At 42.7% G+C, this 22766-nt stretch overlaps 1 protein-coding gene across 4 annotated transcripts in view; it reads left to right on the plus strand.

Moving 5' to 3' along the window:
- Nucleotides 1–22766, plus strand: part of map2k1 (mitogen-activated protein kinase kinase 1) — a 99001-nt gene that overhangs the window by 26356 nt on the left and 49879 nt on the right. For all 4 annotated transcript variants that reach the window (XM_055924623.1, XM_055924624.1, XM_055924625.1 and 1 more), the window contains exon 2: nt 1764–1974. In XM_055924623.1, the coding sequence (XP_055780598.1) occupies nt 1764–1974 (211 nt within the window). The remainder of the gene's footprint in view (nt 1–1763; nt 1975–22766) is intronic.

The raw sequence follows: 22766 nt of genomic DNA on the forward strand, positions 1-22766 counted from the left end.
TTCTGTTTCTATGTTGGTTTTGGGTTGCCTGGTATGGCTCTTAATTAGAGGCAGGTGTTTTGCGTTTTCCTCTAATTGAGAGTCATATTTAGGTAGGGCGTTGTCACTGTTTGTTTGTGGGTGATTGTCTTCCGTGTTTGTGTATGTCGTTGCACCACACGGGACTGTTTTCGGTTTGTTTTGTTCATCGTTGTTTTTGTGTAGCCTGTTTTCTCTATTCGTGCGTTCTTCTGGTTTCATGTAAGTTCGTCGTCTAGATCTGTCTACACCGTTTGTTATTTTTGTTAGTTTATTCAAGTTCGTGTTTTCATTTAATAAATATGTGTTCAAACTCCACTGCGCCTTGGTTCGATAAATACTCCTCCTTTTCTGATGAAGAGAAGGAGGACCGCCGCTACAAATAAAGATGATTTAAAACTCTAAAACTCTCTCTGTGTCTCTGCGTCTACCCCCCCCCCCCCCCCCCCCCCCCCCCTCCTTCTCTCCTTAAATGTCAATTTAAGGGCTTTATTGGCATGGGAAACATTGCCGAAGCAAGTGAAGTAGATAATAAACAAAAGTTAAAATAAACAATAAATATTTACAGTAAACGTTACACTCACAGAAGTTCCAAAAGAATAAAGGCATTACAAATGTCATATTATGTAAATATACAGTGTTGTAACGATGTGCAAATAGTTAAAGTACAAAAGGGAAAATAAATACGCATAAATATGGGTTGTATTTACAATGGTGTTTGTTCTTCACTGGTTGACCTTTTCTTGTGGCAACAGGTCACAAATCTTGCTGCTGTGATGTCACACTGTGGTATTTCACCCAGTAGATATGGGAGTTTATCAAAATTGGATTTGTTTCAAATTCTTTGTGGGTATGAGTAATCTGAGGGAAATATGTGTCTCTAATATGGTCATACATTTGGGCAGGAGGTTAGGAAGTGCAGCTCAGTTTCCACCTCATTTTGTGGGCAGTGAGCACATAGTCTGTCTTCTCTTGAGAGCCATGTCTGCCTACGGCGGCCTTTCTCAATAGCAAGGCTTTGCTCACTGAGTCTGTTCATAGTCAAAGCTTTCCTTAAATTAGGGTCAGTCACGGTGGTTAGGTATTCTGCCACTGTGTACTCTCTGTTTAGAGCCAAATAGCATTCTAGTTTTTTTGTTAATTCTTTCCAATGTGTCAAGTAATTATCTTTTTGTTTTCTCATGATTTGGTTGGGTCTAATTGTGTTGCTGTCCTGTTCTTTCTCCCCCTGTCTCTCTGTCTCTCTCCTCCTCCTCTCTCTCTGTCTCTCTCCTCCTCCTCTCTCTCTGTCTCTCTTCTCCTACCTCTCTCTCTGTCTCTCTCCTCCTCCTCTCTCTCTGCCTCTCTCCTCCTCCTCTCTCTCTGCCTCTCTTCTCCTACCTCTCTCTCTGTCTCTCTCCTCCTCCTCTCTCTGTCTCTCTTCTCCTACCTCTCTTTCTCTCCTCTCTCTCCTGTCTCTCTTCTCCTACCTATGTCTCTCTCCTCTCTGTCTCTCTTCTCCTACCTCTCTCTGTCTCTCTTATCCTACCTCTCTCTCCTCCTCTCTGTCTCTCTCCTCCTCCTCTCTGTCTCTCTTCTCCAACCTCTCTCTCCTTCCCTCTCTCTGTCTCCCTCCTCCTCCACTCTCTGTCTCCTCCTACCTCTCTCCTTCTCCTCCTCCTCTCTCTCTGTCTCTCTTCTCCTACCTCTCTCTCCTCCTCTCTCTCTCCTCCTCTCTCTCTCCTCCTCTCTCCCCCCTCCAACAGGACGAACCTAGAGGCCCTTCAGAAGAAGCTAGAGGAGTTAGAGCTTGACGAACAGCAGCGTAAACGCCTGGAAGCCTTTCTCACCCAGAAACAGAAGGTTGGAGAGCTGAAGGATGACGATATGGAGAAGATCTGTGAGCTGGGAGCCGGGAACGGAGGAGTGGTCTTCAAGGTGTCCCACAGACCCTCGGGGCTAGTCATGGCCAGGAAGGTGAACTAGAATTTAAAGTTGTTCTCTCGTGGAGAACCCTGTCTGGCTAGAAGAGATCATTAGAGTGTTTTTCCTTCTTGTCTCAATACAAGTTGTTCTCTCGTGGAGAACCCTGTCTGGCTAGAAGAGATCATTGGAGTGTTTTTCCTTCTTGTCTTAATACAAGTTGTTCTCTCGTGGAGAACCCTGTCTGGCTAGAAGAGATCATTAGACTGTTTTCCTTTTTTTCTCATCAGTTATGTGATACCCGATTGGTAGTTACAGTCTTGTCCCATCGCTGCAACTCCCGTACGGACTCGGTAGAGGTGCAGGTCGAGAGCCACGCGTCCTCCGATACACAACCCCAGCCGAGCCGCACTGCTTCTTGACACAATTCTCACTTAACCCGGAAGCCAGCCGCACCAATGTGTCGGAGGAAAGAGAGAGAGGGAGAGAGAGAGAGAGCTGGCTGGCTGGTGGACCAGACTGTATTTTACTGTATTTTATACCATCTATTGCACCTTGCCTATGCCGCTCGGCCATCGCTCATCTATATACTTATATGTACATATTCTCATTCACCCCTTTAGATGTGTGTGTATTAGGTAGTTGTTGCGAAATTGTTAGATTACTTGTTAGATATTACTGCACTGTCGGAAACTAGAAGCACAAGCATTTCGCTACACTCGCATTAACATCTGCTAACCACGTGTATGTGACCAGTAAAATTAGATTTGATTTCAATAAATTGGTTATAACAAACTCTGAACACTGTGACATGTGACAGCAAAATGGATGCAGAGGACGTGATAAACTCGAAAACGGGGGAATGTTTACTGGTTGCTCAAGAGGTAAAGGGGGATGTTTACTGGTTGCCCAGGAGGTAAAGGGGAATGTTTACTGGTTGCTCAGGAGGTAAAGGGGAATGTTTACTGGTTGCTCAGGAGGTAAAGGGGAAGTCAGATGTATGAATAAATGTGACTAGTTGTGGAAATTAGTGGAGATCAAGAAGGTCCATATTATGTCCAACAGGTTACAATGTGGTGTTTCTGACCCTTTGGAACAATGTAAAACTACATCAATTATATTATATTATTATATATTATAATTATAATTATAGAGTCTGTTGTAAAATCAAGTTTCAATCAATCAAGTTTATTTTATATAGCCCTTCGTACATCAGCTAATATCTCGAAGTGCTGTACAGAGACCCAGCCTAAAACCCCAAACAGCTAGAATGCAGGTGTAGAAGCAGGTTTATTTATTGCCTTTATTACAGCAAAGACTAAAAACGGTTTAGGAACGGTTTATTTATTGTTTACGCTAATTATTCAAGCATAGCTATATTTTATATATTAAAATGCTTTTTTTTTCTCGTTTTACTAGGCAAGTCAGTTAAGAACAAATTCTTATTTTCAATGACGGTCTAGGAACAGTGGGTTAACTGCCTTGTTCAGGGGCAGAACGACAGATTTTTACCTTGTCAGCTCAGGGATTCAATCCAGCAACCTTTCAGTTACTGGCCCAACGCTCTAATCACTAGGCTACCTGCCACCTCTACACTCTAACCACTAGACTACCTGCCACCTCTACACTCTAACCACTAGACTACCTGCCGCCCCTACACTCTAATCACTAGACTACCTGCCGCCTCTACACTCTAACCACTAGACTACCTGCCACCTCTACACTCTAACCACTAGACTACCTGCCGCCCCTACACTCTAATCACTAGACTACCTGCCACCTCTACACTCTAACCACTAGACTACCTGCCGCCCCTACACTCTAATCACTAGGCTACCTGCCGCCCCTACACTCTAACCACTAGACTACCTGCCGCCCTACACTCTAACCACTAGGCTACCTGCCACCTCTACACTCTAACCACTAGACTACCTGCCGCCCTACACTCTAACCACTAGACTACCTGCCACCTCTACACTCTAACCACTAGACTACCTGCCACCTCTACACTCTAATCACTAGGCTACCTGCCGCCCCTACACTCTAACCACTAGTCTACCTGCCGCCTCTACACTCTAACCACTAGTCTACCTGCCGCCCCTACACTCTAACCACTAGTCTACCTGCCGCCCCTACACTCTAACCACTAGTCTACCTGCCGCCCCTACACTCTAACCACTAGTCTACCTGCCGCCTCTACACTCTAACCACTAGACTACCTGCCACCTCTACACTCTAACCACTAGGCTACCTGCCACCTCTACACTCTAACCACTAGGCTACCTGCCACCTCTACACTCTAACCACTAGACTACCTGCCACCTCTACACTCTAACCACTAGACTACCTGCCGCCTCTACACTCTAACCACTAGACTACCTGCCACCTCTACACTCTAACCACTAGACTACCTGCCACCTCTACACTCTAACCACTAGACTACCTGCCACCTCTACACTCTAATCACTAGGCTACCTGCCACCTCTACACTCTAACCACTAGACTACCTGCCGCCTCTACACTCTAACCACTAGACTACCTGCCACCTCTACACTCTAACCACTAGACTACCTGCCGCCTCTACACTCTAACCACTAGACTACCTGCCTCCTCTACACTCTAACCACTAGGCTACCAGCTACCAGCCACCTCTACACTCTAACCACTAGACTACCTGCCACCTCTACACTCTAATCACTAGGCTACCTGCCACCTCTACACTCTAACCACTAGACTACCTGCCGCCTCTACACTCTAACCACTAGACTACCTACCACCTCTACACTCTAACCACTAGACTACCTGCCACCTCTACACTCTAACCACTAGTCTACCTGCCACCTCTACACTCTAACCACTAGACTACCTGCCACCTCTACACTCTAACCACTAGGCTACCTGCCACCTCTACACTCTAACCACTAGGCTACCTGCCACCTCTACACTCTAACCACTAGACTACCAGCCACCTCTACACTCTAACCACTAGGCTAATTAACGATGGATTGATATAGTACTGTAGCCTGTATAAGTAATGAAATATAGGTTACGGTATTAAGAGTGAACAGGATGTGCTCTTTGGCCTACAGCTCCATGGTGGTTATTACAAGGCTGTTATATAAGCTAACTAATGATATTGCTTATAATATAATATTATAATAATGATGATCACAATAATAATAATAAGGAGATCAAGAAAAAGGAGAGTTAAAAATATTATCTTTCTGACAATTTGGAACAGTGTAAACAACACTAAATAAATGATTAATAATGCCAGAGAGGCTTTATACGTTTTTTTAAAAAGTGTAAAGCCTTCACAGAAAGAAGATTTAAAAACAGCTGAATTTGTGAAATTGTTTATCCAACATGTTGTGAAGGTGTGAAGCTTGGTGCTCACGGAATCAGTAGGCTGTTAAAACAAACACTCAAACAGGCAACTGGTGTCACTGTTGTCACTAGTTGTCACTAGTTGTCACAGTTGTCACAGTTGTCACTAGTTGTCACTGTTGTCACTAGTTGTCACTAGTTGTCACTGTTGTCACTAGTTGTCACTAGTTGTCACTAGTTGTCACTGGTGTCCCTGGTGTCACTAGTTGTCACTGTTGTCACTGTTGTCACTAGTTGTCACTAGTTGTCACTAGTTGTCACAGTTGTCACTAGTTGTCACTAGTTGTCACTAGTTGTCACTATTGTCACTATTGTCACTAGTTGTCACTGTTGTCACTGTTGTCACTAGTTGTCACTGTTGTCACTAGTTGTCACTGTTGTCACTAGTTGTCACTGTTGTCACTAGTTGTCACTAGTTGTCACTGTTGTCACTAGTTGTCACTAGTTGTCACCAGTTGTCACAGTTGTCACTAGTTGTCACTAGTTGTCACTAGTTGTCACTATAGTCACAAGTTGTCACTGTTGTCACTGTTGTCACTAGTTGTCACTGTTGTCACTAGTTGTCACTGTTGTCACTAGTTGTCACTGTTGTCACTAGTTGTCACTAGTTGTCACTGTTGTCACTAGTTGTCACTAGTTGTCACTAGTTGTCACTATTGTCACTAGTTGTCACTGTTGTCACTAGTTGTCACTGTTGTCACTAGTTGTCACCAGTTGTCACTGTTGTCACTAGATGTGTCACTAGTTGTCACTAGTTGTCACTGTTGTCACTAGTTGTCACTAGTTGTCACTAGTTGTCACAGTTGTCACTGTTGTCACTAGTTGTCACTGTTGTCACTAGTTGTCACTGTTGTCACTAGTTGTCACTGTTGTCACTGTTGTCACAGTTGTCACAGTTGTCACTAGTTGTCACTGTTGTCACTAGTTGTCATTAGTTGTCACTGTTGTCACAGTTGTCACAGTTGTCACTAGTTGTCACTGTTGTCACTAGTTGTCACTAGTTGTCACTGTTGTCACTGTTGTCACTAGTTGTCACTAGTTGTCACTGTTGTCACTGTTGTCACTAGTTGTCACTAGTTGTCACTGGTGTCACTAGTTGTCACTAGTTGTCACTGTTGTCACTAGTTGTCACTAGTTGTCACAGTTCTCACAGTTGTCACTAGTTGTCACTGTTGTCACTAGTTGTCACTGTTGTCACAGTTGTCACAGTTGTCACTAGTTGTCACTAGTTGTCACAGTTGTCACAGTTGTCACAGTTGTCACTAGTTGTCACTGTTGTCACTAGTTGTCACTGTTGTCACTAGTTGTCACAGTTGTCACTAGTTGTCACTGTTGTCACTAGTTGTCACTATTGTCACTATTGTCACTAGTTGTCACTGTTGTCACTGTTGTCACTAGTTGTCACTGTTGTCACTAGTAGTGTCACTAGTTGTCACTAGTTGTCACTAGTTGTCACTAGTTGTCACAAGTTGTCACCAGTTGTCACCAGTTGTCACCAGTTGTCACCAGTTGTCACCAGTTGTCACCAGTTGTCACAGTTGTCACTAGTTGTCACTGTTGTCACTAGTTGTCACTGTTGTCACTAGTTGTCACAGTTGTCACAGTTGTCACAGTTGTCACTAGTTGTCACAGTTGTCACTAGTTGTCACTGTTGTCACTAGTTGTCACTAGTTGTCACAGTTGTCACTAGTTGTCACTGTTGTCACTGTTGTCACTAGTTGTCACTGTTGTCACTAGTTGTCACTAGTTGTCACTGTTGTCACTGTTGTCACTAGTTGTCACTAGTTGTCACTAGTTGTCACAGTTGTCACTAGTTGTCACTAGTTGTCACTAGTTGTCACTATTGTCACTATTGTCACTAGTTGTCACTGTTGTCACTGTTGTCACTAGTTGTCACTGTTGTCACTAGTTGTCACTGTTGTCACTAGTTGTCACTAGTTGTCACTGTTGTCACTAGTTGTCACTAGTTGTCACCAGTTGTCACAGTTGTCACTAGTTGTCACTAGTTGTCACTAGTTGTCACTATAGTCACAAGTTGTCACTGTTGTCACTGTTGTCACTAGTTGTCACTGTTGTCACTAGTTGTCACTGTTGTCACTAGTTGTCACTGTTGTCACTAGTTGTCACTAGTTGTCACTGTTGTCACTAGTTGTCACTAGTTGTCACTAGTTGTCACTATTGTCACTAGTTGTCACTGTTGTCACTAGTTGTCACTGTTGTCACTAGTTGTCACCAGTTGTCACTGTTGTCACTAGATGTGTCACTAGTTGTCACTAGTTGTCACTGTTGTCACTAGTTGTCACTAGTTGTCACTAGTTGTCACAGTTGTCACTGTTGTCACTAGTTGTCACTGTTGTCACTAGTTGTCACTGTTGTCACTAGTTGTCACTGTTGTCACTGTTGTCACAGTTGTCACAGTTGTCACTAGTTGTCACTGTTGTCACTAGTTGTCATTAGTTGTCACTGTTGTCACAGTTGTCACAGTTGTCACTAGTTGTCACTGTTGTCACTAGTTGTCACTAGTTGTCACTGTTGTCACTGTTGTCACTAGTTGTCACTAGTTGTCACTGTTGTCACTGTTGTCACTAGTTGTCACTAGTTGTCACTGGTGTCACTAGTTGTCACTAGTTGTCACTGTTGTCACTAGTTGTCACTAGTTGTCACAGTTCTCACAGTTGTCACTAGTTGTCACTGTTGTCACTAGTTGTCACTGTTGTCACAGTTGTCACAGTTGTCACTAGTTGTCACTAGTTGTCACAGTTGTCACAGTTGTCACAGTTGTCACTAGTTGTCACTGTTGTCACTAGTTGTCACTGTTGTCACTAGTTGTCACAGTTGTCACTAGTTGTCACTGTTGTCACTAGTTGTCACTATTGTCACTATTGTCACTAGTTGTCACTATTGTCACTATTGTCACTAGTTGTCACTGTTGTCACTGTTGTCACTAGTTGTCACTAGTTGTCACTAGTTGTCACTAGTTGTCACAAGTTGTCACCAGTTGTCACCAGTTGTCACCAGTTGTCACTAGTTGTCACAGTTGTCACTAGTTGTCACTGTTGTCACTAGTTGTCACTGTTGTCACTAGTTGTCACAGTTGTCACAGTTGTCACAGTTGTCACTAGTTGTCACAGTTGTCACTAGTTGTCACTGTTGTCACTAGTTGTCACTAGTTGTCACAGTTGTCACTGTTGTCACTAGTTGTCACTGTTGTCACTGTTGTCACTAGTTGTCACTGTTGTCACTAGTTGTCACTAGTTGTCACTGTTGTCACTGTTGTCACTGTTGTCACTAGTTGTCACTGTTGTCACTAGTTGTCACTAGTTGTCACTGTTGTCACTAGTTGTCACAGTTGTCACTGTTGTCACTGTTGTCACTAGTTGTCACTGTTGTCACTGTTGTCACTAGTTGTCACTGTTGTCACTAGTTGTCACTAGTTGTCACTAGTTGTCACTGTTGTCACAGTTGTCACTAGTTGTCACAGTTGTCACTAGTTGTCACTAGTTGTCACAGTTGTCACAGTTGTCACTAGTTGTCACTGTTGTCACTGTTGTCACTAGTTGTCACAGTTGTCACTAGTTGTCACTAGTTGTCACAGTTGTCACTAGTTGTCACTAGTTGTCACTGTTGTCACTAGTTGTCACTAGTTGTCACTGTTGTCACAGTTGTCACAGTTGTCACTAGTTGTCACTGTTGTCACTAGTTGTCACTAGTTGTCACTGTTGTCACTGTTGTCACTAGTTGTCACTAGTTGTCACTGTTGTCACTGTTGTCACTCGTTGTCACTAGTTGTCACTGTTGTCACTAGTTGTCACTAGTTGTCACTGTTGTCACTAGTTGTCACTAGTTGTCACAGTTCTCACAGTTGTCAATAGTTGTCACTGTTGTCACTAGTTGTCACTGTTGTCACAGTTGTCACAGTTGTCACTAGTTGTCACTAGTTGTCACAGTTGTCACAGTTGTCACAGTTGTCACTAGTTGTCACTGTTGTCACTAGTTGTCACTGTTGTCACTAGTTGTCACAGTTGTCACTAGTTGTCACTGTTGTCACTAGTTGTCACTATTGTCACTATTGTCACTAGTTGTCACTGTTGTCACTGTTGTCACTAGTTGTCACTGTTGTCACTAGTTGTGTCACTAGTTGTCACTAGTTGTCACTGTTGTCACTAGTTGTCACTAGTTGTCACTAGTTGTCACCAGTTGTCACCAGTTGTCACTAGTTGTCACTGTTGTCACTGTTGTCACTAGTTGTCACTGTTGTCACTAGTTGTCACAGTTGTCACTAGTTGTCACTGTTGTCACTAGTTGTCACTGTTGTCACTAGTTGTCACTAGTTGTCACTAGTTGTCACTGTTGTCACAGTTGTCACTGTTGTCACTAGTTGTCACTGTTGTCACTAGTTGTCACTAGTTGTCACTATTGTCACTAGTTGTCACTGTTGTCACTAGTTGTCACTGTTGTCACTAGTTGTCACCAGTTGTCACTGTTGTCACTAGATGTGTCACTAGTTGTCACTAGTTGTCACTGTTGTCACTAGTTGTCACTAGTTGTCACTAGTTGCCACAGTTGTCACTGTTGTCACTAGTTGTCACTGTTGTCACTAGTTGTCACTGTTGTCACTAGTTGTCACTGTTGTCACTGTTGTCACAGTTGTCACAGTTGTCACTAGTTGTCACTGTTGTCACTAGTTGTCATTAGTTGTCACTGTTGTCACAGTTGTCACAGTTGTCACTAGTTGTCACTGTTGTCACTAGTTGTCACTAGTTGTCACTGTTGTCACTGTTGTCACTAGTTGTCACTAGTTGTCACTGTTGTCACTGTTGTCACTAGTTGTCACTAGTTGTCACTGGTGTCACTAGTTGTCACTAGTTGTCACTGTTGTCACTGTTGTCACTAGTTGTCACTGTTGTCACTAGTAGTGTCACTAGTTGTCACTAGTTGTCACTAGTTGTCACAAGTTGTCACCAGTTGTCACCAGTTGTCACCAGTTGTCACCAGTTGTCACTGTTGTCACTAGTTGTCACAGTTGTCACTAGTTGTCACTGTTGTCACTAGTTGTCACTGTTGTCACTAGTTGTCACAGTTGTCACAGTTGTCACAGTTGTCACTAGTTGTCACAGTTGTCACTAGTTGTCACTGTTGTCACTAGTTGTCACTAGTTGTCACAGTTGTCACTGTTGTCACTAGTTGTCACTGTTGTCACTGTTGTCACTAGTTGTCACTGTTGTCACTAGTTGTCACTAGTTGTCACTGTTGTCACTGTTGTCACTGTTGTCACTAGTTGTCACTGTTGTCACTAGTTGTCACTAGTTGTCACTGTTGTCACTAGTTGTCACAGTTGTCACTGTTGTCACTGTTGTCACTAGTTGTCACTGTTGTCACTGTTGTCACTAGTTGTCACTGTTGTCACTAGTTGTCACTAGTTGTCACTAGTTGTCACTGTTGTCACAGTTGTCACTAGTTGTCACAGTTGTCACTAGTTGTCACTAGTTGTCACAGTTGTCACAGTTGTCACTAGTTGTCACTGTTGTCACTGTTGTCACTAGTTGTCACAGTTGTCACTAGTTGTCACTAGTTGTCACAGTTGTCACTAGTTGTCACTAGTTGTCACTGTTGTCACTAGTTGTCACTAGTTGTCACTGTTGTCACAGTTGTCACAGTTGTCACTAGTTGTCACTGTTGTCACTAGTTGTCACTGTTGTCACTGTTGTCACTAGTTGTCACTAGTTGTCACTGTTGTCACTGTTGTCACTGTTGTCACTAGTTGTCACTAGTTGTCACTGTTGTCACTAGTTGTCACTAGTTGTCACTGTTGTCACTAGTTGTCACTAGTTGTCACAGTTCTCACAGTTGTCAATAGTTGTCACTGTTGTCACTAGTTGTCACTGTTGTCACAGTTGTCACAGTTGTCACTAGTTGTCACTAGTTGTCACAGTTGTCACAGTTGTCACAGTTGTCACTAGTTGTCACTGTTGTCACTAGTTGTCACTGTTGTCACTAGTTGTCACAGTTGTCACTAGTTGTCACTGTTGTCACTAGTTGTCACTATTGTCACTATTGTCACTAGTTGTCACTGTTGTCACTGTTGTCACTAGTTGTCACTGTTGTCACTAGTTGTGTCACTAGTTGTCACTAGTTGTCACTGTTGTCACTAGTTGTCACTAGTTGTCACTAGTTGTCACCAGTTGTCACCAGTTGTCACTAGTTGTCACTGTTGTCACTGTTGTCACTAGTTGTCACTGTTGTCACTAGTTGTCACAGTTGTCACTAGTTGTCACTAGTTGTCACAGTTGTCACAGTTGTCACAGTTGTCACTAGTTGTCACCAGTTGTCACTAGTTGTCACTGTTGTCACTAGTTGTCACTAGTTGTCACAGTTGTCACTGTTGTCACTAGTTGTCACTAGTTGTCACTGTTGTCACTGTTGTCACTAGTTGTCACTGTTGTCACTAGTTGTCACTAGTTGTCACTAGTTGTCACTGTTGTCACTGTTGTCACTAGTTGTCACTGTTGTCACTAGTTGTCACTAGTTGTCACTGTTGTCACTAGTTGTCACAGTTGTCACTGTTGTCACTGTTGTCACTAGTTGTCACTGTTGTCACTGTTGTCACTAGTTATCACTGTTGTCACTAGTTGTCACTAGTTGTCACTAGTTGTCACTGTTGTCACAGTTGTCACTAGTTGTCACAGTTGTCACTAGTTGTCACTAGTTGTCACAGTTGTCACAGTTGTCACTAGTTGTCACTGTTGTCACTGTTGTCACTAGTTGTCACAGTTGTCACTAGTTGTCACTAGTTGTCACTGTTGTCACTAGTTGTCACTAGTTGTCACTGTTGTCACAGTTGTCACAGTTGTCACTAGTTGTCACTGTTGTCACTAGTTGTCACTAGTTGTCACTGTTGTCACTAGTTGTCACTAGTTGTCACTGTTGTCACTGTTGTCACTAGTTGTCACTAGTTGTCACTGTTGTCACTAGTTGTCACTAGTTGTCACTGTTGTCACTAGTTGTCACTAGTTGTCACAGTTCTCACAGTTGTCAATAGTTGTCACTGTTGTCACTAGTTGTCACTGTTGTCACAGTTGTCACAGTTGTCACTAGTTGTCACTAGTTGTCACAGTTGTCACAGTTGTCACAGTTGTCACTAGTTGTCACTGTTGTCACTAGTTGTCACTGTTGTCACTAGTTGTCACAGTTGTCACTAGTTGTCACTGTTGTCACTAGTTGTCACTATTGTCACTATTGTCACTAGTTGTCACTGTTGTCACTGTTGTCACTAGTTGTCACTGTTGTCACTAGTTGTGTCACTAGTTGTCACTAGTTGTCACTGTTGTCACTAGTTGTCACTAGTTGTCACTAGTTGTCACCAGTTGTCACCAGTTGTCACTAGTTGTCACTGTTGTCACTGTTGTCACTAGTTGTCACTGTTGTCACTAGTTGTCACAGTTGTCACTAGTTGTCACTGTTGTCACTAGTTGTCACTGTTGTCACTAGTTGTCACTAGTTGTCACTAGTTGTCACTGTTGTCACAGTTGTCACTGTTGTCACTAGTTGTCACTGTTGTCACTAGTTGTCACTGTTGTCACTGTTGTCACTAGTTGTCACAGTTGTCACTGTTGTCACTGTTGTCACTAGTTGTCACTAGTTGTCACTGTTGTCACTGTTGTCACTAGTTGTCACTAGTTGTCACTAGTTGTCACTAGTTGTCACTGTTGTCACAGTTGTCACTAGTTGTCACAGTTGTCACTAGTTGTCACTAGTTGTCACAGTTGTCACAGTTGTCACTAGTTGTCACTGTTGTCACTGTTGTCACTAGTTGTCACAGTTGTCACTAGTTGTCACTAGTTGTCACAGTTGTCACTAGTTGTCACTAGTTGTCACTGTTGTCACTAGTTGTCACTAGTTGTCACTGTTGTCACAGTTGTCACAGTTGTCACTAGTTGTCACTGTTGTCACTAGTTGTCACTAGTTGTCACTGTTATCACTGTTGTCACTATTTGTCACTATTTGTCACTAGTTGTCACTGTTGTCACTGTTGTCACTAGTTGTCACTAGTTGTCACTTGTCACTAGTTGTCACTAGTTGTCACTGTTGTCACTAGTTGTCACTAGTTGTCACAGTTCTCACAGTTGTCAATAGTTGTCACTGTTGTCACTGTTGTCACAGTTGTCACAGTTGTCACTAGTTGTCACTAGTTGTCACAGTTGTCACAGTTGTCACAGTTGTCACTAGTTGTCACTGTTGTCACTAGTTGTCACTGTTGTCACTAGTTGTCACAGTTGTCACTAGTTGTCACTGTTGTCACTAGTTGTCACTATTGTCACTATTGTCACTAGTTGTCACTGTTGTCACTGTTGTCACTAGTTGTCACTGTTGTCACTAGTTGTGTCACTAGTTGTCACTAGTTGTCACTGTTGTCACTAGTTGTCACTAGTTGTCACTAGTTGTCACCAGTTGTCACCAGTTGTCACCAGTTGTCACTGTTGTCACTGTTGTCACTAGTTGTCACTGTTGTCACTAGTTGTCACAGTTGTCACTAGTTGTCACTGTTGTCACTAGTTGTCACTGTTGTCACTAGTTGTCACTGTTGTCACAGTTGTCACAGTTGTCACTAGTTGTCACTGTTGTCACTAGTTGTCACTGTTGTCACTAGTTGTCACTGTTGTCACTAGTTGTCACTGTTGTCACTAGTTGTCACAGTTGTCACTAGTTGTCACTGTTGTCACTAGTTGTCACTGTTGTCACTAGTTGTCACTAGTTGTCACAGTTGTCACAGTTGTCACTAGTTGTCACTGTTGTCACTGTTGTCACTAGTTGTCACAGTTGTCACTAGTTGTCACTAGTTGTCACAGTTGTCACAGTTGTCACTAGTTGTCACTAGTTGTCACTGTTGTCACTAGTTGTCACTAGTTGTCACTGTTGTCACAGTTGTCACAGTTGTCACTAGTTGTCACTGTTGTCACTAGTTGTCACTAGTTGTCACTGTTGTCACTGTTGTCACTAGTTGTCACTAGTTGTCACTGTTGTCACTGTTGTCACTAGTTGTCACTAGTTGTCACTGTTGTCACTAGTTGTCACTAGTTGTCACTGTTGTCACTAGTTGTCACTAGTTGTCACAGTTCTCACAGTTGTCAATAGTTGTCACTGTTGTCACTAGTTGTCACTGTTGTCACAGTTGTCACAGTTGTCACTAGTTGTCACTAGTTGTCACAGTTGTCACAGTTGTCACAGTTGTCACTAGTTGTCACTGTTGTCACTAGTTGTCACTGTTGTCACTAGTTGTCACAGTTGTCACTAGTTGTCACTGTTGTCACTAGTTGTCACTATTGTCACTATTGTCACTAGTTGTCACTGTTGTCACTGTTGTCACTAGTTGTCACTGTTGTCACTAGTTGTGTCACTAGTTGTCACTAGTTGTCACTGTTGTCACTAGTTGTCACTAGTTGTCACTAGTTGTCACCAGTTGTCACCAGTTGTCACCAGTTGTCACTGTTGTCACTAGTTGTCACTGTTGTCACTAGTTGTCACAGTTGTCACTAGTTGTCACTGTTGTCACTAGTTGTCACTGTTGTCACTAGTTGTCACTGTTGTCACAGTTGTCACAGTTGTCACTAGTTGTCACTGTTGTCACTAGTTGTCACTGTTGTCACTAGTTGTCACTGTTGTCACTAGTTGTCACAGTTGTCACTAGTTGTCACTGTTGTCACTAGTTGTCACTGTTGTCACTAGTTGTCACTAGTTGTCACAGTTGTCACTGTTGTCACGGGTTGTCACAGTTGTCACTAGTTGTCACTGTTGTCACTAGTTGTCACTAGTTGTCACAGTTGTCACTGTTGTCACTGTTGTCACTAGTTGTCACTGTTGTCACTAGTTGTCACTAGTTGTCGCAGTTGTCGCTGTTGTCACTGTTGTCACTAGTTGTCACAGTTGTCACTGTTGTCACTGTTGTCACTAGTTGTCACTAGTTGTCACTGTTGTCACTGTTGTCACTAGTTGTCACTGTTGTCACTAGTTGTCACTAGTTGTCACTGTTGTCACAGTTGTCACTAGTTGTCACAGTTGTCACTAGTTGTCACTAGTTGTCACAGTTGTCACAGTTGTCACTAGTTGTCACTGTTGTCACTGTTGTCACTAGTTGTCACAGTTGTCACTAGTTGTCACTAGTTGTCACAGTTGTCACTAGTTGTCACTGTTGTCACTGTTGTCACTAGTTGTCACTAGTTGTCACAGTTGTCACTGTTGTCACTAGTTGTCACTAGTTGTCACTAGTTGTCACTATTGTCACTATTGTCACAGTTGTCACTAGTGTTCACAGTTGTCACTAGTTGTCACTAGTTGTCACTAGTTGTCACTGTTGTCACTAGTTGTCACAGTTGTCACAGTTGTCACTAGTTGTCACTAGTTGTCACAGTTGTCACTAGTTGTCACTGTTGTCACTAGTTGTCACAGTTGTCACTGTTGTCACTATTGTCACTGTTGTCACTAGTTGTCACTGTTGTCACTAGTTGTCACAGTTGTCACAGTTGTCACTGTTGTCACTAGTTGTCACTGGTGTCACTAGTTGTCACTAGTTGTCACAGTTGTCACTAGTTGTCACTAGTTGTCACTAGTTGTCACAGTTGTCACTAGTTGTCACTGTTGTCACAGTTGTCACTGTTGTCACTAGTTGTCACTAGTTGTCACTGTTGTCACTGTTGTCACTAGTTGTCACTAGTTGTCACAGTTGTCACTGTTGTCACTGTTGTCACAGTTGTCACTGTTGTCACTGTTGTCACTAGTTGTCACTAGTTGTCACTGTTGTCACTAGTTGTCACTAGTTGTCACAGTTGTCACAGTTGTCACTAGTTGTCACAGTTGTCACTAGTTGTCACTGTTGTCACTATTGTCACTAGTTGTCACTAGTTGTCACTAGTTGTCACAGTTGTCACTAGTTTTCACAGTTGTCACTGTTGTCACTGTTGTCACTAGTTGTCACTAGTTGTCACTGTTTTCACTAGTTGTCACTAGTTGTCACAGTTGTCACAGTTGTCACTAGTTGTCAGAGTTGTCACAGTTGTCACTAGTTGTCACTGTTGTCACTAGTTGTCACTGTTGTCACTAGTTGTCACTAGTTGTCACTGTTGTCACTAGTTGTCACAGTTGTCACTAGTTGTCACTAGTTGTCACAGTTGTCACAGTTGTCACAGTTGTCACTGTTGTCACAGTTGTCACTAGTTGTCACTAGTTGTCACTAGTTTTCACAGTTGTCACTAGTTGTCACTAGTTGTCACTGTTGTCACTAGTTGTCACTAGTTGTCACTAGTTGTCACTAGTTGTCACAGTTGTCACTAGTTGTCACTAGTTGTCACAGTTGTCACTGTTGTCACAGTTGTCACAGTTGTCACTAGTTGTCACTAGTTGTCACAGTTGTCACTAGTTGTCACTAGTTGTCACTGTTGTCACTAGTTGTCACTAGTTGTCACTAGTTGTCACAGTTGTCACAGTTGTCACTGTTGTCACTAGTTGTCACTAGTTGTCACTAGTTGTTACAGTTGTCACAGTTGTCACAGTTGTCACTAGTTGTCACTGTTGTCACTATTGTCACTAGTTGTCACTGTTGTCACTAGTTGTCACTAGTTGTCACGGTTGTCACTAGTTGTCACTAGTTGTCACTAGTTGTCACTGTTGTCACTAGTTGTCACGGTTGTCACTAGTTGTCACAGTTGTCACTGTTGTCACTAGTTGTCACTGTTGTCACTAGTTGTCACTAGTTGTCACTGTTGTCACTAGTTGTCACAGTTGTCACTGTTGTCACTATTGTCACGGGTTGTCACAGTTGTCACTAGTTGTCACTAGTTGTCACTAGTTGTCACTGTTGTCACTAGTTGTCACTAGTTGTCACAGTTGTCACAGTTGTCACAGTTGTCACTGTTGTCACTAGTTGTCACTAGTTGTCACGGGTTGTCACGGGTTGTCACAGTTGTCACTAGTTGTCACTGTTGTCACTGTTGTCACTAGTTGTCACTGTTGTCACTGTTGTCACTGTTGTCACTAGTTGTCAATAGTTGTCACTAGTTGTCACTAGTTGTCACAGTTGTCACTAGTTGTCACAGTTGTCACTGTTGTCACTAGTTGTCACTGTTGTCACTAGTTGTCACTGTTGTCACTAGTTGTCACTAGTTGTCACAGTTGTCACTGTTGTCACTAGTTGTCACTGTTGTCACTAGTTGTCACTAGTTGTCACTGTTGTCACTGTTGTCACTAGTTGTCACTAGTTGTCACTGTTGTCACTAGTTGTCACTAGTTGTCACTGTTGTCACTAGTTGTCACTAGTTGTCACAGTTCTCACAGTTCTCACTAGTTGTCACTGTTGTCACTAGTTGTCACTGTTGTCACTGTTGTCAATGTTGTCACTAGTTGTCACTAGTTGTCACTGTTGTCACTGTTGTCACTAGTTGTCACTAGTTGTCACTGTTGTCACTAGTTGTCACTAGTTGTCACTGTTGTCACAGTTGTCACTAGTTGTCATAGTTGTCACTAGTTGTCACAGTTGTCACTAGTTGTCACTGTTGTCACTGTTGTCAATGTTGTCACTAGTTGTCACTAGTTGTCACTAGTTGTCACTGTTGTCACTAGTTGTCACTGTTGTCACAGTTGTCACTAGTTGTCACTAGTTGTCACTGTTGTCACTGTTGTCACTAGTTGTCACTAGTTGTCACTAGTTGTCACTGTTGTCACTAGTTGTCACTGTTGTCACTAGTTGTCACTAGTTGTCACTAGTTGTCACAGTTGTCACAGTTGTCACTGTTGTCACTAGTTGTCACTAGTTGTCACTAGTTGTTACAGTTGTCACAGTTGTCACAGTTGTCACTAGTTGTCACTGTTGTCACTATTGTCACTAGTTGTCACTGTTGTCACTAGTTGTCACTAGTTGTCACGGTTGTCACTAGTTGTCACTAGTTGTCACTAGTTGTCACTGTTGTCACTAGTTGTCACGGTTGTCACTAGTTGTCACAGTTGTCACTGTTGTCACTGTTGTCACTAGTTGTCACTAGTTGTCACAGTTGTCACTGTTGTCACTAGTTGTCACTAGTTGTCACTAGTTGTCACTATTGTCACTATTGTCACAGTTGTCACTAGTGTTCACAGTTGTCACTAGTTGTCACTAGTTGTCACTAGTTGTCACTGTTGTCACTAGTTGTCACAGTTGTCACAGTTGTCACTAGTTGTCACTAGTTGTCACAGTTGTCACTAGTTGTCACTGTTGTCACTAGTTGTCACAGTTGTCACTGTTGTCACTATTGTCACTGTTGTCACTAGTTGTCACTGTTGTCACTAGTTGTCACAGTTGTCACAGTTGTCACTGTTGTCACTAGTTGTCACTGGTGTCACTAGTTGTCACTAGTTGTCACAGTTGTCACTAGTTGTCACTAGTTGTCACTAGTTGTCACAGTTGTCACTAGTTGTCACTGTTGTCACAGTTGTCACTGTTGTCACTAGTTGTCACTAGTTGTCACTGTTGTCACTGTTGTCACTAGTTGTCACTAGTTGTCACAGTTGTCACTGTTGTCACTGTTGTCACAGTTGTCACTGTTGTCACTGTTGTCACTAGTTGTCACTAGTTGTCACTGTTGTCACTAGTTGTCACTAGTTGTCACAGTTGTCACAGTTGTCACTAGTTGTCACAGTTGTCACTAGTTGTCACTGTTGTCACTATTGTCACTAGTTGTCACTAGTTGTCACTAGTTGTCACAGTTGTCACTAGTTGTCACTAGTTTTCACAGTTGTCACTGTTGTCACTGTTGTCACTAGTTGTCACTAGTTGTCACTGTTTTCACTAGTTGTCACTAGTTGTCACAGTTGTCACTAGTTGTCAGAGTTGTCACAGTTGTCACTAGTTGTCACTGTTGTCACTAGTTGTCACTGTTGTCACTAGTTGTCACTAGTTGTCACTGTTGTCACTAGTTGTCACAGTTGTCACTAGTTGTCACTAGTTGTCACAGTTGTCACAGTTGTCACAGTTGTCACTGTTGTCACAGTTGTCACTAGTTGTCACTAGTTGTCACTAGTTTTCACAGTTGTCACTAGTTGTCACTAGTTGTCACTGTTGTCACTAGTTGTCACTAGTTGTCACTAGTTGTCACTAGTTGTCACAGTTGTCACTAGTTGTCACTAGTTGTCACAGTTGTCACTGTTGTCACAGTTGTCACAGTTGTCACTAGTTGTCACTAGTTGTCACAGTTGTCACTAGTTGTCACTAGTTGTCACTGTTGTCACTAGTTGTCACTAGTTGTCACAGTTGTCACAGTTGTCACTGTTGTCACTAGTTGTCACTAGTTGTCACTAGTTGTTACAGTTGTCACAGTTGTCACAGTTGTCACTAGTTGTCACTGTTGTCACTATTGTCACTAGTTGTCACTGTTGTCACTAGTTGTCACGGTTGTCACTAGTTGTCACTAGTTGTCACTAGTTGTCACTGTTGTCACTAGTTGTCACGGTTGTCACTAGTTGTCACAGTTGTCACTGTTGTCACTAGTTGTCACTGTTGTCACTAGTTGTCACTAGTTGTCACTGTTGTCACTAGTTGTCACAGTTGTCACTATTGTCACTATTGTCACGGGTTGTCACAGTTGTCACTAGTTGTCACTAGTTGTCACTAGTTGTCACTGTTGTCACTAGTTGTCACTAGTTGTCACAGTTGTCACAGTTGTCACAGTTGTCACTGTTGTCACTAGTTGTCACTAGTTGTCACGGGTTGTCACGGGTTGTCACAGTTGTCACTAGTTGTCACTGTTGTCACTGTTGTCACTAGTTGTCACTGTTGTCACTGTTGTCACTGTTGTCACTAGTTGTCAATAGTTGTCACTAGTTGTCACTAGTTGTCACAGTTGTCACTAGTTGTCACAGTTGTCACTGTTGTCACTAGTTGTCACTGTTGTCACTAGTTGTCACTGTTGTCACTAGTTGTCACTAGTTGTCACAGTTGTCACTGTTGTCACTAGTTGTCACTGTTGTCACTAGTTGTCACTAGTTGTCACTGTTGTCACTGTTGTCACTAGTTGTCACTAGTTGTCACTGTTGTCACTAGTTGTCACTAGTTGTCACTGTTGTCACTAGTTGTCACTAGTTGTCACAGTTCTCACAGTTCTCACTAGTTGTCACTGTTGTCACTAGTTGTCACTGTTGTCACTGTTGTCAATGTTGTCACTAGTTGTCACTAGTTGTCACTGTTGTCACTGTTGTCACTAGTTGTCACTAGTTGTCACTGTTGTCACTAGTTGTCACTAGTTGTCACTGTTGTCACAGTAGTCACTAGTTGTCATAGTTGTCACTAGTTGTCACAGTTGTCACTAGTTGTCACTGTTGTCACTGTTGTCAATGTTGTCACTAGTTGTCACTAGTTGTCACTAGTTGTCACTGTTGTCACTAGTTGTCACTGTTGTCACAGTTGTCACTAGTTGTCACTAGTTGTCACTGTTGTCACTGTTGTCACTAGTTGTCACTAGTTGTCACTAGTTGTCACTGTTGTCACTAGTTGTCACTGTTGTCACTAGTTGTCACTAGTTGTCACTAGTTGTCACAGTTGTCACAGTTGTCACTAGTTGTCACTAGTTGTCACTAGTTGTTACAGTTGTCACAGTTGTCACAGTTGTCACTAGTTGTCACTGTTGTCACTATTGTCACTAGTTGTCACTGTTGTCACTAGTTGTCACTAGTTGTCACGGTTGTCACTAGTTGTCACTAGTTGTCACTAGTTGTCACTGTTGTCACTAGTTGTCACGGTTGTCACTAGTTGTCACAGTTGTCACTGTTGTCACTAGTTGTCACTGTTGTCACTAGTTGTCACTAGTTGTCACTGTTGTCACTAGTTGTCACAGTTGTCACTGTTGTCACTATTGTCACGGGTTGTCACAGTTGTCACTAGTTGTCACTAGTTGTCACTAGTTGTCACTGTTGTCACTAGTTGTCACTAGTTGTCACAGTTGTCACAGTTGTCACAGTTGTCACTGTTGTCACTAGTTGTCACTAGTTGTCACGGGTTGTCACGGGTTGTCACAGTTGTCACTAGTTGTCACTGTTGTCACTGTTGTCACTAGTTGTCACTGTTGTCACTGTTGTCACTGTTGTCACTAGTTGTCAATAGTTGTCACTAGTTGTCACTAGTTGTCACAGTTGTCACTAGTTGTCACAGTTGTCACTGTTGTCACTAGTTGTCACTGTTGTCACTAGTTGTCACTGTTGTCACTAGTTGTCACTAGTTGTCACAGTTGTCACTAGTTGTCACAGTTGTCACTAGTTGTCACAGTTGTCACTAGTTGTCACTGTTGTCACTGTTGTCAATGTTGTCACTAGTTGTCACTAGTTGTCACTAGTTGTCACTGTTGTCACTAGCTGTCACTGTTGTCACAGTTGTCACTAGTTGTCACTAGTTGTCACTGTTGTCACTGTTGTCACTAGTTGTCACTAGTTGTCACTAGTTGTCACTGTTGTCACTAGTTGTCACTGTTGTCACTAGTTGTCACTAGTTGTCACTGTTGTCACTAGTTGTCACTAGTTGTCACAGTTGTCACAGTTGTCACTAGTTGTCACTAGTTGTCACTAGTTGTCACAGTTGTCACTAGTTGTCACTGTTGTCACTAGTTGTCACTGTTGTCACTAGTTGTCACTAGTTGTCACGGTTGTCACTAGTTGTCACTAGTTGTCACTAGTTGTCACTAGTTGTCACGGTTGTCACTAGTTGTCACAGTTGTCACTAGTTGTCACTGTTGTCACTAGTTGTCACAGTTGTCACTAGTTGTCACTGTTGTCACTATTGTCACTGTTGTCACTAGTTGTCACTGTTGTCACTAGTTGTCACAGTTGTCACAGTTGTCACTGTTGTCACTGTTGTCACTAGTTGTCACTGGTGTCACTAGTTGTCACTAGTTGTCACAGTTGTCACTGTTGTCACTAGTTGTCACTGTTGTCACTAGTTGTCACTAGTTGTCACTGTTGTCACTGTTGTCACTAGTTGTCACTAGTTGTCACTGTTGTCACTAGTTGTCACTGTTGTCACAGTTGTCACTAGTTGTCACTAGTTGTCACTGTTGTCACTGTTGTCACTAGTTGTCACTAGTTGTCACTAGTTGTCACTGTTGTCACTAGTTGTCACTGTTGTCACTAGTTGTCACTAGTTGTCACTGTTGTCACTAGTTGTCACTAGTTGTCACAGTTGTCACTGTTGTCACTAGTTGTCACTAGTTGTCACTAGTTGTCACTGTTGTCACTAGTTGTCACTGTTGTCACTAGTTGTCACTAGTTGTCACTGTTGTCACTAGTTGTCACTAGTTGTCACAGTTGTCACAGTTGTCACTAGTTGTCACTAGTTGTCACTAGTTGTCACAGTTGTCACTAGTTGTCACTAGTTGTCACTAGTTGTCACAGTTGTCACTAGTTGTCACTGTTGTCACTATTGTCACTGTTGTCACTAGTTGTCACTAGTTGTC

Source organism: Salvelinus fontinalis, chromosome 6, assembly GCF_029448725.1.
Source record: "Salvelinus fontinalis isolate EN_2023a chromosome 6, ASM2944872v1, whole genome shotgun sequence".
Lineage (NCBI taxonomy): Eukaryota > Metazoa > Chordata > Actinopteri > Salmoniformes > Salmonidae > Salvelinus > Salvelinus fontinalis.